We start from the raw sequence: 19957 nt of genomic DNA, 5'->3' as shown, positions 1-19957 counted from the left end.
AGCATTAACGGGAAAAAAATTATGATCATGAAATAAATTAAATTTTTAATAAACTATTGAATTTGTACTATTTAATTATGATGAAAATCTCTAGTTTGAAATATTTTTCATTCTCAATTGAATTTACCTTTTGCTCATATTTTTCTAATTTCCTTATTTTCTTGCTTTTCCAAAGGGACGAAATAATACTTTATTTTCTTTTCTTCCTTTGTTTTGACTTACCATTCTAGCAATCCAATTAGGATTCAACAAAGCCATCATTAACAAATTTCAAATAACAAGGTCGTTGTGCCATATTCAACCACCCAATTCAAAGATCCAAAGGACAATCCAATAACCCCATTATTAATATAATATTCTAGTCATTTAAATATTACAATCTGTGTGGAATTGCAATTGTGAAATTCAACTAAATTATATTTTATGTATTCTATATACATATATAAATTTTTACTAAAGTGTCAACGACTCCTTTTTTTTTTTTGAAAAATATTTTTCTAAATGACTTATTTTTCGTTGTTTGGTTGCAATATTGAAAATTAATTAAAAAATATTAAAATCTTTAACTTATGAGACCATAAAAATATAAATACTAATAGAAATTTTTTATTTCAAAAATTTTATTGTTAAATATGAACAAAATTCACCACGATCCTTAATCTGTGCATCCCCATCACCATCATTTTTAGCACTTTTGTTCTTTTCATTTTGTGCATCAGGCACATCGTCAATTCTATCATGCACATCTTCATTTTTATATGTAATATCGTAAGTTTTGTTTAGATTAAAATAAATATAAGTGATTAATTTGTATTGTACTTTGCCCTGCAAATTACTTATAATGTTACTTATTATGTACTTAATTCTATTTTTATATAATAAAGTGATATTAGAATAAAGTTTAACCCAATCCTTAGACCTAATCTTTTAGTCCATAATTTAAAAATACAGATTTTTTAAATCCTAATAGGTGATCAAAAAGAAAATCAAGTAATTACTCAATCTCCAACCTCTTCTCTCAAACCCAAGTAAATATCTATATACAACTATAATGAAGAATAATAATAAATTATTTTTACTGCTAGGTCAAAAAAAGAAACGAGAAATGATCTGAATTAATAATGGAAATTGCTTTGACTACAGTGATAATATTATTTACCAAGTGTATCAGATAAAGGAATATATGCACATACATACAGATTCTTGAAACCCAAAAAGTAACCAAAACAGAAATATATAGTTCTAGTTTTCTTTTTTCAGTTTCCTAAATACTATTTTCTTTTAAGTCAAACCAATTTAGAAAATAAGAGAAAAAAATATTAAGAAAGTTAAAAATGCTTAACCATCAATAGACCATCTATTTATTTTAAGGGAGATAAAAATCTCTTACTAAATTAAAATGATAGTAGTTACACGAAAAAGAAAGTAAAAATTATTATTAAGAATAAAACTCTTTCAAAATTCATCTAAAAAAAAAACATTTCAATGTATAGATTTATAAAATATATCAATAAAATATTATATATATTTTTAAAATTAAAATTTCAATTATTTACTATCCCATGTTTAATTATGTAAATTCTATTTGAAAATTTACTTTTTAAAAAATATATCCAACCAAATATAATAAATACAAAGAACAAAAATATTATTAAAAATAATATACTTTTTTCTTTTTTTTTATCTCTCTCCTAAATAAAATATTATATTATATATATTCTATTTGAATTTTTTTTTAAATATATACAATCATATAAAGAAAAAACAATATTAACAAAAAAGTATATTTTCTTTTTTTATCTATATCTCAAAAGAATTAAATATGTAATAAATGAATTATAAAAATTATCATATATATTCATTAAAAAATAAATTTAAGAAAGATAAATCTTAAAATTTTAAAATGCTTAATTATTTATATGTATTTATTTAAAAAATAATTTTTTTATTTATTTGGAGATCTGATAGGCCGAAATAACATTATAGCCTACACAGTAATCAAATTGGTGAAAACACTTGTACTTGAGAGGATTCAAACCCGAGACCTCTCACTCTTCACATAAGTGAGAAGAGTAATCAGACTGCACATAATTGGCTGAAAAAATAATTTTTATAAATTATATCCAATCAACTAATAAACTGTAATTTTTAATTGGCCGTCATTAAGGTACTTTAGGAAATTTTAAATTTCATTAAGAGTAATATAAAAAATCTTATTATTTTCCACTGTTCTCATTTTTATATATAGTATAAATATAGATAGATAGTATAAAAAGAGGTGTAGCCTAGATACATCAATATGAAACAATAAAAGAGGCGAAAAAAAAAATCAACAAAACAAAAAGAATTGAAAATCTTGAATAAACAAATCACTTTCTTTCATGAACAAACAAAACCAATATATATATATATATATATATATATATATATATATATGAAAAGAAATAAAATCTTAAATGAAGATTTAAATTTCTTGGAGAGTCAAAATCTCGACCTTTACTCAAAACAATAATATAAACTTTTTTCCCTTTAAATTTTAAGACTAAATGCACAATTAATCACTTTAATTCCCTTCAAGCTCCCATAAACCCAACAACAAAATTACTAAATTTTGATTCAAAATTTCTAGAAAACAAAACTTCCTAATTCAAAAAAAAAAAAAAAAAAAAAAGAAAAGAAAAGAAAATCAAAATTAACATTAATTGAATAATACTTTTTTAGATTGGTAAGGTTTTTACAAATAATGCAAACAAGATTGAGCGTGGCCTTCGTTGACTCAAAGAAATTGAAGTGAGAAAGCTCGGCATGCTTTTGAGCCTCCTAAAAATACTTTAGTAGAGCACCACAGTCCCAACACTTCAACGATGCTCCTGTCGTTGCTTGATTTGTCAATGATGGTGGTAAAAAAAGTTATAATGTTATTTTGAGAACAATAATAAGGGCATCATGGTTATTTCTTTGGTTTTGCTCTGTCATATTAGGTTTTCCCAACTCATCTATTACATGTCAGTTAATATAGGATGCTAACTAGATATTTATAGATCCACTAATTGCTTAATCATATTTCAGCTATCACATTATCGGTAAACACTTGATTAGCTTTTTTTTTTTTTTTCTTTTAAAAAGTTAAACCATCTAATTCTAAACATTTTCCGTTAATATATTAAATTGACAAAAAATCAAAAGTTAGGATGCACTAAATTTATTATTTATCCTATTTTCGAAATAGGGTTTTTCTCTTTTTTTTTTAAATAACAAAATATAATTGAAACTATCATAGAATTTATTAATTTCATAATTTTTTTACCTATTTTTCATCAACCAAACAGAATAAATCTTGTAAATCTAAGAAATATTTAAATTTCACCGATCAAATTCCATCTGTCCAAATTTCTTACCTGAAACTGACCCGACCCACATTTTATTCGTTAATGGATCATGCTAGAATTGGGCCCAACTAGTACAAAACCCTGTTTGCTGGTTGGAACCCCCTTCCTTAAGCCTCTCTTAAAACCCTAGTCCCCTCCTTAAGCCTCTTTCTTACTAAAGAAAACGCAGCAGAGCAGAGAGCAGTGTCCCTCTCTCTTTCTTCGTCCTCCTTCGCGCATACTATTGCAGTAGAGGTAAAACCAATGAAAGTTCTGATCCTTATATTTTTTTTATGGTTATTGCTATAATGGGTCTCGTAAAAAAGAAAGAAAAAAGAGATTTATGGCTTTTGATTTAACGGTGTATATTGGTTCTGCGTTTTTGCAGTTGTGACGCAAAGATGCTTGTGTTATTTGAGACGCCTGCTGGCTTTGCACTTTTTAAAGTATTGGATGAAGGGAAACTCTCCAAAGTTGAGGTAACTATTGTTTTTCTCGGAATTTCCTTTTCTTTTTCTTTTTATCTGTTTGGTTGCTGGGAAAATATCTGATTAAGTGAGAGAAATATTTCATTGGCCATTTTTCGCCAGCTTGGCAAGTTTTTTTCTTTTTCTTTTTATTCTTTTGTAAAAATATAATTTTTTGTGTTGCAGGACTTGTCTAAAGAGTTTACTAGTGCGGACACAGCCAGAAAGGTTATTCACTCTTTCTCAGCTGTAACTTTTGAATTTTATAATGATGAAGCTTTATCTGATTTGCTATTCAAGTAGATTGAGAAATTTTTGAAATTTCTTGCGTTGTTATTAATTTGTGTGAAGTTCATTTAGATGAATTCTCAGTCTTCCTTATTTATATATAGTTAATTTTTTTTTTATATATATGAATGGTTCAGGTAGTGAAATTGAAAGCATTTTCCAAGTTTGAGAACACATCTGAGGCTTTGGAAGCAGCAACCAAATTGCTCGATAGCACAACCAGCAAAGGCTTACGTAAATTCTTGAAGTCTCACTGTGACGGTGAAATCTTGGCTGTAGCTGATTCGAAGCTGGGAAATGCAATCAAAGATAAATTGGTAATCTAGTGATTTTATGCATTCTTGTAGCCATTATAAATTGGTATTTGGTTTCGTTATTTAAGTTGGAGCAATTATGTCTTGTAGAAAATAGAATGTGTTCACAACAATGCGGTCATGGAGTTAATGAGAGGTCTGAGAGCTCAGCTGACTGAGCTCATAACTGGCCTACACGCTCAAGATTTAGCACCAATGAGCTTAGGTTTGTCACATAGCTTGTCAAGATACAAACTAAAGTTCAGTCCAGATAAGGTACTTCCCTTGCACTAATATCTTGTCCCATTTTGAGTTTAATCTCTTGCTGTTAGATTTCCACTCTATGGGTTGGTTAACTTGGTTGATTCTGCTGTCATTGTAACTTCGTGTTGCTGGATTTAAACTCTTTATTTCTATAATATGTGTGGTAGATCTTGATAAGAAAATTTTGAATAATGTCAATTTGATTTGATAAATTTTGGAGTTTTGATATCCCAAGTAATGCCTTGGATTTATGAAGGGTTGCAATGATCATAATGTTTGTTGCTGTGTTTGTAGGTTGATACAATGATCATTCAGGCAATTGGTTTGCTTGATGATCTTGATAAGGAGCTCAACACGTATGCAATGAGGGTAAGAGAATGGTATGGCTGGCATTTTCCAGAGCTTTCTAAGATTGTGCAAGATAACATTCTTTACGCCAAAGCAGTAAAACTGATGGGCAGTCGTGATAATGCTATAAAGCTAGACTTTTCTGAGGTAAATTTCTGATTTGATTAGTTCATTTGCATTCTAGTTGTCTTTAAGGCAGTTTACTAGATCCTTTCTTGTTCTTGTTTGTATGAATATACTGTTTCATTTATGCATTTTGGCTTCTGTCACATGCGTACTGGTGAATCTACTGACTAGGCAGCTTTGCCTACCAGCTGTCCTGGATTGCCTTGATCATCTTTAATTTTTAACTTCTACCTTAAAGAATATTTTCTTACCATGGAATTGCTTTTAAGAACACAAGAGCACTGTGATTAATTTTAGTAATAAGAAAGATAAAGACAATAATTGTTTTTGCCTCTTCTTTTTAATATTCTTTCCTTTTCCCTTTTTCATCTTGCTAAAACTTTGCAGATACTTCCAGATGAGGTTGAGGCGGAATTGAAGGAGGCTGCAATGATATCCATGGGAACTGAAGTTAGTGATGTTGATTTGTTGAACATAAGAGAGCTATGTGACCAAGTTCTGTCCCTTTCTGAGTACAGAGCTCAGCTGTATGATTATTTGAAAAGCAGAATGAATACCATCGCACCAAATTTAACTGCTCTTGTAGGAGAGCTGGTTGGAGCTCGCCTTATTGCTCATGGTGGTAGCTTGTTAAATCTTGCAAAGCAGCCTGGTAGCACAGTTCAGATTCTTGGTGCCGAAAAAGCTCTCTTTAGAGCTCTTAAGACAAAGCATGCGACTCCAAAATATGGCCTTCTTTTCCATGCGTCCTTGGTCGGCCAAGCTTCCTCAAAGATGAAGGGAAAAATTTCTAGATCTCTAGCTGCAAAAGCAGCATTGGCAATTCGATATGATGCTCTTGGAGATGGCCAAGATAACTCTATGGGATTGGAGAACCGACTGAAGGTACTTGGAGTTCTTTCTTGAAACTTTTCTTTCTACTCTCTCTCTCTCTCTCTTGATTTTCTTATACTATGATTTTGTAGCTTGAAGCACGGTTAAGGAATCTTGAAGGGAAAGAATTGAGTCGTTCTGCTGGATCTGCTAAAGGGAAACCTAAGATAGAAGCATATGACAAAGATCGAAAGAAGGGGGCTGGGGCACTGTTAACTGCTGCAAAGGTCGGCCTGCATTCACAAATCGTTTTTGGTTATTACTCCTTTGCAGGATATATTGTTTTTTAACTCCTTTTGCTTTATCTAGACATACAATCCTTCTGCGGATTCTGTTCTTGGGCAAACAGTGAGCACTGGGAATGATGAAGAAATGATCCCTGAAAAGACTGAAGAACCTGTTGAAGAAACTCCAGATACAGATGAAAAGAAGAAAGAAAAGAAGAAAAAGAAGAAAGCTAGCGAGGAGACGGCTTTAACAGCAAATGGGAATGGCAGTGCTCAACCAGATGCTGAGGAGTCTGTAAAGAAGGAAAAGAAGAAGAAGAAGAAAGACAAAGCTGTGATTGCTGAGGCACAAAATGATGGAGAGAATATAGAAGCAGGAGAAAAGAAGAAAAAGAAGAGAAAGCACACCGAACAAGATGAAGAGGAAACCGAAATGCCAAGCAAGAAGGAGAAGAAGAAGAAGAGGAAAAGCGAGGATTGATGAGATTCACATGGTATGAACAACAATTTTGAATTATTTAGGTGGCAGTTTGGTATATCCCCTATGTAATATTTTTTTTCTGCTCTCGTGTTCCTAATTTATCTTGGCATTTGTTAGCTGCATGTATCAGAGGAAGACCGATAATTACCATTGTATTTGGAGCTAGCTAGGAACTTTTGATGATCAAATTTTCTCAATCTACCCTCTCTCCTGAGAAAATGAAATGCTTGGATAATTGATGATGAACTAAATTAGTTTCATCTCTGATCTTATTGAGGTTGCAATTTTTAATTGACATGAGTTGCATGTATAAAAATGCCTCATCTTCTCTCGGTATTAATATGTTAGACTTGTTCATTTGCTGTGTATTTTGAATAATCTCAAGTTTTCGCAGTATCTTCTTGTAACACTTTATTTGTAGACTTTGTATGCTCTTTGTTTCTTTATCAGGTGTGGCTTTCCTATTCCTTTTGGCATTGCAAGCCTCAACCTGGAGAAAGTTTTAAACAAAAATTAATCAATTGTGTAACATTAATCTTGAAAATTTCATTCTTCTACGGATGTTATAGCAAAAGGCAAGACTATAAACATGCTTCAGCTTTTAGGGTAATCGACAAATTCCTTGATTTGTCCTTGAGGTTTCATTATGTTAAATTATTTAGTTATTTCATTTAAAGTGTCATTTTTAGCTTTAAGTCTATTTAATGTAATTCATGAAGGACTAAATAGTTAAACAATATTGGATATATTTTACATTCGGTCGGGTCTAAAGATTTATTTAGGGAACGAATAATCTAGTGCTATTCGTTTCAACCTATAAATTTTAAAAAATTGATACAACTTCATTCGTTATACTTGTAAACCTGTTGAATTGAGTTGATTTGATTTGGACTAGGTTGGGTTGATTTGTAAAAGATTGTGTGCTTCTCTAATTTTTTGCAAAAAATTAGGTGCTTTGGTTAATTGTCCATGGTATAAATGTACATTCATAGAGACTTAATAATTATATATGCATATCAACTTGTGAAAATCTCGCTATTTGACATAAGTTGTGTATGACATAACTCAATATCCTTAGCATACCCTCTTTGTGTTCTACTTTAATAGCAATAATTAAACATTTTACCTTATTCCATTTTAAATATTCGTTTAAAATTTTGAGAGTATGTTCATTATCTTTTTTCAATTTTATCTTTATTTATTATGTGTTTTGCAGCAAAATTTAATGGGGAACTGCAATTTAGATATTTCAAAATATATTTTTAAAAATCAATATATTTCAATTATTTTTTTAATCCTTATGAAAAGATCGAATGTTGCAAATAAAGTGGAACAAAGTAATTACTAATGTAAACCCTATCAAAATTGGATGGAAGAAATTGTAAGAAAAACTATTTGTTTTGGAGGAAAAAGAAGCAATCAGTGGATTGTTTTCGAAAAAAAAAAAAAAAAAAAAAAAAAAAAAAGCTTCTATATTGATACAAATTCTCGTTAATTGACACATGTATAAAGAAATTTAGTAATAGATTATTCAATCTGTTGCTCTATTCTTTATCTATATAGTATTTTTAAATTTTATTTTTTTTATCCATATCTATTTTCTATCCTATAACGTATTATACAAACTATGTAGTGATAAATATAAAATTATCTAGAAAAGAATTACAATTCAAATTCATGTACATAAAATTTTCTTTTAGTGTTTTTAATTTTTTTAAAAATAAAATTACTGCTTATCATTTGAATCGTGTATATAAAAATATCATATAAGAGTAGTTTTATAAGTATAAAGAATAGGTAATTTATTACAGGCATAAAATTCTTTTAATTAAGAAAATTATAAAAATATATTATTACAAATTCTATATTCCAATTTACAAATTAAAGGTTATAAATTTATGATACATGGACCTTTACATTATATAAATTCTAAACCAAACAAATTTTATTCAAAAGCTAGATGAGTACATAAAAATTTAAATTTAAAAATTGTAAAACATAATTTATGGTGAAAAATAATGAGATGTATAAGTGATAAGCTACAATTTATATAGTGAAATTTATACAATTTGATATTATATAAGGGTAGAGATTTATAAGTCAAACGGAGTTGTATAATTTAATTTTTTAATTAAAAAAATACTATATTAAAAAAATAATGAGATGTCATGTATATATGATATAATTTAAATTACATTATACATGATAAATGTTTTAACAATAAGAAAATAAAAATTTACAATTATTGATTAAAACTTTAAATAGTTTATTTTGAGTAAATGAATTTAAGTAAATGAATTTAAAGTATTGGACAATTATTTATCTTTGAATTTTATGTTTTATAGAATTATAGTTGTGTTGAAAATAGTAATTTTTTTTATTTATACAATTAAATAATTTTTTGTATTTCAATAATAAAAAGCTAAATGTTCTACTTTTGATAACTCATTCTATAGGTAACAAGTCATTTGATCAATTTCAAATTTAATGGTCTATATCTAACTAGTTTAAATTAAACGGTGAAAAAAAAAAAAAATTTGTATTAGCACAAAAATTTTAAATCTGTATTATAATTTTATAAATAAAAAAAAAAAAACAAGCAATGAGTAGATTGTTTAACAACCGACAGTTTTGGTGCACTTTTATTTCTTTATACAAAAATAAAGAGAGTGTTTCAGACACTCTTCATTTAGCATTGTATTTTTTTTACATAGAAATTTTTATTTTTTTACAATTTGAATGGATGTATTTTCTTACAATTAAATTTGTATTAATATATATATATATATATATATATATATATATATATATAATCTTTAAAAATTTTTACATTTTCTTTTTTAAATAAATATTTTTATGTAGATGATTACAATTAATTTACAGATAATTAAACCTTTGAAATTTAATTTTTTTGAAATTTATATTTATCTAAACTTTTTGCAATTATCTATATTTATATATTCTATATAATCCTGAAGCAAAAAACATTTTAAAAATGTTGACGCGGACTCTGCTTTTTCAACTTTCTATTTTTCTATTTTTATAAATTTTTGAATTTTTATTTTTTTCTTTTTTTTTTTCAAGTTTTAATTGAATATATATATATATATATTAAAAAATATTTTCTCTAAATAGATACATATCCCTTTGAATTCTTTTTGAATATTTTCTTATCTATAGTCATATTTATCTAAATGTATTTATATCAAACCTGAAATATTTATATTTCCTCAATAACCCTTTGAAGTCCCGATTTCAAACAGTTAGAGTACTTCTACAAATGAGGAAATTGACAGAAAGCGAAGCTGGTATCCAAAATTGCCAAGAAAAAGATAAATGAGAATGAGGAGCTGTCATGCTTATGGCTTAAGTAGTTTTGCGCTTCTAATATCAGTTTTTGTATTTTTTTTTTTATTTTTAAACTGTCTAGTGTTTGATTAATGACTACTTTATTATGGTTGTTATTTTTAATTTTTCATTTAAATGGATATGAGTTTCTCTGCCAATTTGTATGTATGTTTTATTTTTTAGAATCTAGAACTTGAAATGTTTTTCTTAATTAAAGAAAATAGATATTGCATATTGCCTCAATACATTTTTATTGCTAAAAGAGAGTATATTTTTGGGAAGAAATTTTATGGTGCAAAAGCTCTATCTTGTGATAAGGGGCAAATGCATAATATCACAATCGAATGTGATATGGTTGATATTAAAAGATCCATGATGTCACTATTTGGTAATGCGATAGGTCATGCAGTTTTCATGTTTCAAACTTGCCTATCTGCTGAGAAAATATGGTCTAGCCAATATGTTTTTGACCACTCTGTATTGGCTTGGTCGTACTCTCAGCAATTCAGGGACTACCAATTGCAAGGTCTTGATTTCTCACTTATATAGCATGCTTGCAAGAATGAATAAAAGTTCATATTTCGATTGTTAAGTTTTTTCGTTACCGCAATTCAAGAATGATGCGATAGAGGTACGATAATGCAATTATAAGTTTCTTTTCATTTCTCTTTTCAATTAACTTGTATAGATTTACTAATGAAAAGTAAATTAATTTTAATTAATTTTCTGATTATTTTAGTTTATTAGTTTATTTATATGGCATTCTGGTTTGTTCTTATTATATCAAAGGGATTTGTTGTCACGACCCGATTCCATGGGCCGGACCGGCACTAGGGCCCAGGTAAGCTTAAGGCCCCCGAGGCCCGTAGTAAGCCTGAAACACTAAAAATTTACTATCTCAATATAATTTTAAACATTTAGCCCATATTTATCAGTTACAACATTCCATAAATCGGGCTCAATTAACATTTCATCACATTTTTAATATGGCTCACATAATAATATCGTCTATGATAATACCCGACTAAATGTAAGTAAATTCTACAACTGCGGAGTCACTAACTATTTGGTATACATAGCTTTTTATACATATAATTACATAGTAAAATAATTATAGAATTAGGAAAAATTTCTCTATTGCCCTGCGCCGAAGGAACATATCCTAAATCGTATTAAAGAAGGACTTACTTCCTGAAACATCAAACAAAACATGTGAGTTTTCTAAGGAGTAATAATTATTACACAATACACGCAGTCACACAAATGTGTAAACATATCAATCTAGTCATCCGACTAGTTATATGCTCACGCAGCCAGTCACACAAATGGCAAATCACCAGCACTCACAATCATTTACATCTTCATATAATCACATCACGTGGAAATTAGTCAGTGGAGTCACCGAACCCCCGATGAGCCGTCCTCCCACATGGCTCATCCTCTCACATGTGCACCAGGGAGCCGATCCCCCATACTGGCCGACCGGTCTAATCCTCACTTGACCAGCCCTCTCATTGTTTTTCCATTCTCTCTTTTCTTTTTCATACCAACAGGAGGCAACCCGGTCGTCTCCATCAAATCTAGATCATCAGGCGCTCACAACAGGAGGCCACCCTGCGGGCTGCGATCAAATCTAGATTATCAGGTGCGCCCAATAAAGAAGCCGACCTGTGGTTAACAGTAACAGTAACAGTAGGTGCACACGGGGGCGCCGATCTCCCATTTACCCGGCTAACAGAAACAGAATCGGGATCCATATAACAGAATCAGAATATAACAGAAATCAGAATCAGGATCCGTATAACAGAAACAGTCTCACAAACCCATGGTGACCCACTTCATCCTAATTCCACACAAACAAAGCACAGCAATATCACAACACAATTAATCAAGTATTGCAATTAAATGCAAGCATATTAATCAATTAAACATCATAATGCAATGCAAATAACCAAATAAATAAATAGTATTAACAATAATAATGGAAATAAATAAATAAATATGTAAATCATTAAATGAGTAGTAAAGATAATAAATAATCAGAGCACTATATTTATTATGTACCAAGTTATAGAACTAATCTAACTAAACTTATTAATTATGTTGTTAATTAAAATTAATCTAAGTTCTATCGAAATTTCGGCAGCATTTCCCCTAAAAATTGGACTATCCACCTGTTTAAATATCAAAAATTTCATTCAATATTAACTCAATCCACACAGCCCATCCGTCGGGCAATCAATCAAATCCAATACCCATCCGCCTTCAATAATATATCACCAATCAACCATAATTTACAAATTAAAAGACCTTCAACTATTCTGGGAATATTATCAATAATTCTTTCATCTACTCTTTCTCCTTTCAGTACAAGTATGTCAACGTTCACCAAATAAATCTACAAATTATATTCTAAGCAACTCATATCATCCAATTAACAATATCATATATCAAACAAATTACACTAATCCTTAATTAACATTCAAATACATATTACTTAATAATATTAACCCTTATTAGTATTAACTTCATAGAAACTAAAACATCCTAATTATTATAAAATTCATCCATATAACTTATTTTGAATACTAACCAAATTTAATTACTTTGCTAACTAGCTAATTAAACCTTTCTAAAAGATCGTATAGTTCTTGTTTATCGACTTCCTTAATTTTTCAGCCTGAAGCCTAATTTCTAAATATACGTCAATCCACAGATCAATATCAGTTGATGTCAGATGTTAAAACTAATTATATATTCATACTCTACACGAAAAATGCAATATCCTGCCTCTTGGGAACTCCGGTCACCGGAACCACCGCTGTCGCCGCCGTCTATGGTGGCTGGAGGGGTGGTGGTTCTAAAATTCACCAATCAACGCCAAATCCTGTTGCAAATCCCAACTAAATCGCGATTTTATAGTCATTTTCTACCAATTATGTCATTATCTATCAAAATCCCAATTTATAAACCAATTAAAACCAAAGTTCAATTTTTCCTAAAACTTCCGATTAATTGCAAATTAATCAAACAAATGATTTGTAAAGGAATTAGAATGGGATAGTCAACCGACCTTGTTGGTGTCAGTCACCGGAATCGTTCGAGGTGGCCGGATTTGATCATCGCAACCTCTCTGTCTCCCTCTCTCTTTCCGTCGTGCGAGAAGTAGGCCAAGAGCATGAAATGGGTCGGATGGTTGTAATGGTAGGGACTAGAGGCGAGGTCCAGGTGGTGCGAATGAAGCTCCTTGCCGTTGATCGGTCGAAAAATGCGGGAGGAGGGGCTGAGGGTGCTGCGATCGCAGCTTCCTGCGACAGCCGCGCTAGCTACGCTAGCCTGAGACAACAGAGGTGAGGGTGAAGGAGAGCGGCACGGGAACGGCAGCGGGAGGCGATGGGAATGGCGTTGGCTTCAGGTGACCGGAAAGGCAAAAGGGAAAGGGGAAGGGGGTGTCGCGCGCATGGCGCTGGCGCCAGGAAGGAGAAGGGAAAAGAGAAAAGAAAAAAAAAAGAAAAAAAAGAAAAAGAAAAAAAAGAAAAGAGAAAAATCTTGGGCTTCTAGACCATTCCGGTTCGATTCGAACCGGTTTGGTCTAATTTCAATGATTCGGCTCGATTTTGTTCGGTTTGCAAGTTTTTCACTTGGTTTTCAAATTATTCGTGTGGTTTTTGAAAAATCAATTCGCGTTTCGAGTCCGGTTCAATTTATTTTAATTATTTTAATTAGGTTTCATAACATTCCTCCATTAACTAAATAAAATAAAAATATAATTAGTAATCATATTTGATTTTTAGGAAAATTAATTTATATATATACATAATAGATCAATTGCTGGACTTTTATTTTATTATTCGAAAATTTAACTGTTCTCGATTCAAAATTTTTGATATTATATTTGGGCTTGGGCCCAATTTGCAAAAACTTGAATTCAAATTAAAATTGTTCACTATGTACGGCCCATATTGTCAAAAATAGAAATTTTTGATTTAATAAAAATTCAAAGGTTTCGAAAATAAAAATTCGGGGTATTTCATTTGTACAGTACCATATAAAACATTCAAATGTAAGAAAATAGTAATATAAGCTAAAATGTTAAATCATTATATTTTATCCTTAGTTCAAGTCTAAATAAAATGAAAGCCATCGTACTAAACAGTTTGTGGGGAAATTAAACAAAAATATGATAGGGTAAGATAAAAGAAATAAAAGAAATATAATAAATAATACACACAAATATTAAACATACATATAAAAAATAGCACGTGAGTTTAAAAGTTTCTTTTTTTGTGTTTTGTAATGTCTTAAAACACATGAATTATCATAAAAAAAATATAAATTAAAAGGTTGCATTTGCAATTTTTTGAATTAATTTTATTATTATTTAAAAATTTTAAAAATTATATATTTGAATTGTCGATTATTATTAATTTATAAAATAATTAATTAAATTTTATATTCAAATATTGCAAATTTGAAATTGAATTTTAAAAAATATATATTTATAATTTATAAATTTATAGTTTTAAAAAACTAATAAGACTTAATTTTTTTTCTTTTAAAAAAAAACTAATAAGCACAAGAATTGGTGTCTAGAAAACCTCTATTATTCTACCATTTTTTTTTTAAATTATAAGCTTTAAGTCTAGATATGATTAATTAAATTGAATAATTATTTAATATAAATTAAAGATATTGTAATTTCAATAACATGATAATTTAATATAACAAAGCGCGGAAAAAAAAAATCTTTTAATAATTTTACTAAATACAATTTATAACATACTATATACAATAATAAAACAACTCATGAGAAAAACAAATCTTTAATATGTATTTATAAATTAAAAATTATCAAAACAATTTGTGTAAGCTCCACGTAGATATATATGTATGTAGCTTACACGGAAAATAAATTTGGGGACTTCTAAGAATTAGTATATCATTAGACATGTTGTGCATGATATTCACTTATCATTTAATGGAAAACACCATGAAAGCAGCAATGGACACACCTTATACGCAAGGGGGACTATTGGCCCCCTCATAAAAGAAAATTAATTTTTTTTTAAAAAAAAACATGGTATTTACACAAATGATTAACGTACCATGACCAATTCATTTCGTAAGGTTATTTAAAAAAATTATGTTAAAAATTATAATTAATAATATTAATAATAGGTCATTCAATTTATTTTGCACCTAATTTTATTTTTTTATGTAAAATTGATATTCCAATTTAATGCTATATTATTTAATATTATAAAAAAAATATAAAAAACGAGTAAATAATAAAAATAACAAAGTCAAATAACTACCGATTAGATAGTGATTTGATTAATTTTTTCACTTATTTAAAGAATATGAAATTTTAAGTTCGAATATTCTTGACAACTACCGTTAATTTTTAAAAATATTTATTTACTTCCAATGCGTGTTGATTTAATTTTTATGTTTGAATACGATCTTTTCCATGGCACGTCACAGCCTGCAGTTTACCATCGAGTTATAGACCAAGACAAGTAACTAAAATGCAGCCACGTATACAGCGTTGAGAAAAAAAAAATATTATATACTTTTCAAAAGAAATTTCTTAGAAGATTAACACGACAATTAAAAAACGCGTTGTGGACTTAATTCATTTCGAAAAACCCAAAAGAAAAAGGAAATTTCATTTTAAGCACTTAAATTTTAGTTAGTTGTATTTTAAACCCTTGTTATAAACTTTCCATTTAAAAATACCATGGAGATATTTATTAAATATAATGAGGAATTTGCTGATTGTAGTTTAGTATAAATGAGTTTTAAATATAAAATCATATTAAAAATGATAAAATATTATTTAATCCTATTGAATTTCATAAAACTAAAATTATTTTGAAACATAATTTTAATTTCAATTTTTATTTATCACTAACCAATTACTATCGAATTCTTTTAAAATTTTGCATTGAATAAGTCTTCAATGTTCTAAATTAAAAAGTGTAAGAGCGTCCATAAAAAAGACGATTGAGAGATCAATAGCGAAAAATTAAAAAATGGTGAGGATCAATAGAGAAAGATAAAAAAATTCTAGGGATGAAGCAATAATTTTTATAAAATGAAGTCCTTAAAAGAGTCTCTTTATTTTTCAGACGGTATAATTTACAGTGTGTGGTGGCTTTTGCTTGAGCTCTGCTGCTAGAAGAAATGGGTACTTATCGATTCCAAGATGGTTTCGGGACATTCCAACAGCAATCAGAAAGTGATTTCGACAAGTTCAACGAAGAAGCTAATTCTGCTATGAAATGGGCAGTAGCTGGATCTATTAGTAAGCAACTTCTATTAACCAACCATAGGCATAGAAAAGAGCTGCCTTTGTTTATGTTAGATTAAGCCAAATGCATAAATTTACCCCGTAAGTTATAGAAAGTGGAACTCCAAACTCAACGAGAGACTTATTATGTCCCTTGAAGTTGTGAATTTTGAACATCGCATCCCCCTCTTCGAACTTACAATAACAATTTTCTGATGTTTTTGATGTGTATTTGTAAAATATTCACTTGATGTATGATAGTATAATCTTCAGAACAATAAATTTTACATTTTTAAATTATTCAATAAGTGTCTAATTGATCTAGTCTATAACTTCAAGTGTTTAATAGAATAATCTTTGCAAGTTTAGATACTTAATAGATACAATTTGAAGTGTTTAATAGGTTAAAGTAATTGAAGCCATGATAAAGTTTTTTTATTATATAAAATGCAGGGGTGAATTTATGCATTGAGCCTGTTAGATTAGGGTCATGTTGGGGATTGATGATGCTCATAGTTATATCAACTGACAAAAAATTTTTTAATTTTTTTAAAAAATTTTTAGATTAGTGTATATCTTACCTATTCAATATAAATGATTTTAACCCTTTGCAATTATTGATGAAAATATGCAGTTCTTGGTGTAATATCAACTGTAGCAATTGTAGCTATAGTTTATGCTATTATTGATTGCTTGAAGAAAGCAGGAAGTGCAATTCCAAATTATGCAAGAATTGCTACAAGTGAGATTAATCATACAGCTTCAAAGAAAAAACCTTCATCAATTGATAACCACATATCCATACCAATTGATCCACAAGACTCACAAATTCAATTTCCAACAATAGAAAGATTCCTTAGCAATATGGCAAGAGAGAAACCTATTAGGTTCTCACCTCAACAAATTGAAGAATTCACTACTAATTGCTCCACCATATTAGGATCAGGAGGCTATGGAGTCGTCTTCCAAGGCGAGCTTCCAAATGGAGTGCCAGTTGCCGTGAAAATTCTCACAAACCATTCAAGAGATAAAAAGTTGGAAGAACAATTTATGGCAGAAGTTAGTACTATTGGAAGAACGTACCATGCCAATCTTGTTAGACTCTATGGCTTTTGCTTCGACCACTCAATGATGGCTCTTGTTTATGAATATATGGATAATGGATCTCTTAATAAATTTTTGTTCGACGAAACCAGAGAGATAGAATGGGAAAAGTTACGCGAGATTGCTATAGGAACTGCGAAAGGTACAGCGTATTTACACGAGGAGTGTCAACAAATGATTATACATTACGATATAAAACCTGAAAATATACTTCTTGATGATAGTTTGAACCCTAAGGTTGCGGATTTTGGTCTTGCCAAGTTATGTAATAGAGAAAGTAGTAAGGAAAACTTGAGTGGCGGTAGAGGAACACTCGGATATTCTGCGCCGGAAGTATGGTATAGGAATTATCCGGTGACTCATAAGTGTGATGTTTATAGTTTTGGGATTGTTCTTTTTGAAATTATTGGAAGGAGAAGACATTTTGATGCTAATCTTAACGAGTCTCGACAATGGCTTCCAAAATGGACATGGGATATGTATAAGAACCATGAACTTGAAGTAATGTTGTATCTCTGTGGGATTCAAGGGAAGGATAAAGACAAGGCGGAGAGAATGTGTCTTGTGGCTCTGCAATGCATTCAAAATTCCCCTGATGCAAGGCCTTTGATGAGTGATGTGGTGAAGATGCTAGAAGGAGGTATGGAAATAGTGCAATTGATTGAAAACCCATTTGAATCTGGCAGTCCAAACATTCCACTGTCTTTTGGAAGTGATGGAGACAACTATACGCATGTTTCTGAGAAATCTTCTCTCCGACCTAGAAATGGAATGGAAATTGAGTTAGCAAGTCGTTAGCTATGGTCTAAGTTTAAAGTATAAATGAGCAAAGCCGAGTTCGAACCTACTAGCATGATTTGAATTCTATACGAAACTCAACAAGCTTGAAAATTTTAGAGGTCAAACTCGACTTGAGACTCGAGTTCAATTTGAAAAATTTTGGACTCGAATAAGCCTAAAATAAATTTATATAAATGTATGTATAAATAGTTCGAAAACGCTCATGGGCTTTCGATTGAATATTATTAAGAGCGAGCCGGCCTAGACTCAGGCTTGAGCTTAATTTAAGCCAAATTTTTTGAACTTTTTTCGAGCCGAGCTCGAACAGTTCACAAACTGGAAATATCTTTATCTCTCTCTTTCCTATATTTGTACTTAATCAATTTTTTTTCTACTTCCATTATATGTAGATTTCATTAATTCAAGTTCTCTTTAAAGCAATTATTGTTCTATAAACTCTTTTTCTAGTATTGCTTCTATGGAAACACAATCATGGCTGCCATTAATCCTTTTTCTTCTATCTTAAACATGCTCGTCAAAATCAATTTAAATGTTTGCATTGCAACCAACACACAATTTATTTTATTACTAATGGTTTGCTTGGTATTAATATTGCTTACTTTGCTTAGCATAAATAACTGTTATTTAAGGCAAATTACTATTTGAACCTTATAGTTTGATGAAATTCGCAAATTAGGATTTTTGTTTTTAAAAAATAATATAAGTCGTACCTATGTTTGTTAATTAAATAGTCTCATTAAAATTTTTTGGTTTAGTCAACAAACTAAACTTAAATATAATACTTTTTATTCAAATGTCGTCGTTGAGGATCAGCAATCAAATTCTATTGCTAAATGTTATGTAATAATTTAATCTAAATACAGGGAAAGGTTATTATTTCTTTTGATTTTCTACATAGGAATTAGAATTGCTGATGTCTATTTTTTTTAAAAAAAAAAATCAAGGCATTTCTTATAGTGGTTGTATGCAATTTGAAGTTTTGTTAAGGGTAAAATTGATATTCCATAACAATTTAACGCAGAAATTAACAGAAGAACTATTTATTTGTATAACAGTAAAACGAAGGGATCATTTATTTAATTTTAAAAAAATAGAGGTCAACTTATCAATTTCACTAAACTAAAGATGCCAAATAGTAATTCACCCATATTATTATTATTGTTAAGCTACGGTATTCATCGAGTTCCAAGGATTAAGATTTTGTCAAATCGGAGTTGAAGGCTTGAAAGAAAAGTTAGTTAGGTTTTAAGTAATTTGTGCCGCATAAAATGTTAAATTTTAACATAGATTTATATCAATTTTTAAGTTTCTAACACAAACCCAAAGAATCTGTGTGGTGACAACTTCATTGTATTAATCTTGATAGAAAATATGTGATGTTTGGCTAGAAAGTTGACTTTCTCGAGAAAACTCCAATTGGGCCAGCTACTTTGATGGATTGCCTTATTATTATTTATAGATGTCTCATTTCGTTTTTAATTCTTATGCCTTTGCCTTTGTTTTTTTAGCAAATTTATTTAGTTGCATCGATTACTGTTTAGTATTTGATTTTGATTATAATTAGTATATAATCTTTATATTTTGACTAAATTTTTTAGATGTGTTAAAATATTTAGCTATTCCATAAATAAATATCATTTTTACCATTAAATGAATTCGCTTGAAGCCAGTCAGTTT

At 29.4% G+C, this 19957-nt stretch overlaps 2 protein-coding genes and 1 long non-coding RNA gene across 3 annotated transcripts; 2 read left to right on the top strand and 1 right to left on the bottom strand.

The window, feature by feature from the left end:
- Positions 1-3468: 3468 nt before the first annotated feature.
- On the top strand, positions 3469-7030 carry LOC105636449 (putative nucleolar protein 5-1). The gene is made up of 9 exons (XM_012219724.4): positions 3469-3623; positions 3757-3847; positions 4022-4063; positions 4261-4440; positions 4528-4692; positions 4975-5175; positions 5542-6039; positions 6120-6254; positions 6337-7030. Exons 2-9 carry the CDS (start codon positions 3770-3772, stop codon positions 6733-6735), a joined length of 1698 nt encoding a protein of 565 aa, XP_012075114.1. The 5' UTR covers positions 3469-3623; positions 3757-3769; the 3' UTR covers positions 6736-7030.
- Positions 7031-11114: 4084 nt separating this feature from the next.
- LOC149494391 (uncharacterized) lies at positions 11115-13499 on the bottom strand. The gene is made up of 2 exons (XR_016322065.1): positions 13157-13499; positions 11115-12970 (listed from the first exon to the last, which is right to left on the bottom strand). It is a non-coding gene; the product is annotated as an uncharacterized LOC149494391 (long non-coding RNA).
- A 2718-nt stretch (positions 13500-16217) lies between these two features.
- Positions 16218-18720, top strand: LOC105636450 (rust resistance kinase Lr10). The gene is made up of 2 exons (XM_012219725.4): positions 16218-16390; positions 17010-18720. The coding sequence occupies exons 1-2, from the start codon at positions 16270-16272 to the stop codon at positions 18275-18277; spliced, it is 1389 nt and encodes a 462-aa protein (XP_012075115.1). The 5' UTR covers positions 16218-16269; the 3' UTR covers positions 18278-18720.
- The last annotated feature ends 1237 nt before the right edge of the window (positions 18721-19957 follow it).

This window comes from Jatropha curcas, chromosome 8 (genome assembly GCF_041381405.1).
Source record: "Jatropha curcas cultivar XTBG-Jc1 chromosome 8, XTBG_Jcur_1.0, whole genome shotgun sequence".
Lineage (NCBI taxonomy): Eukaryota > Viridiplantae > Streptophyta > Magnoliopsida > Malpighiales > Euphorbiaceae > Jatropha > Jatropha curcas.
Note: the sequence above shows the minus strand (reverse complement) of the source record. Positions and strands in the feature narration are given on the sequence as shown.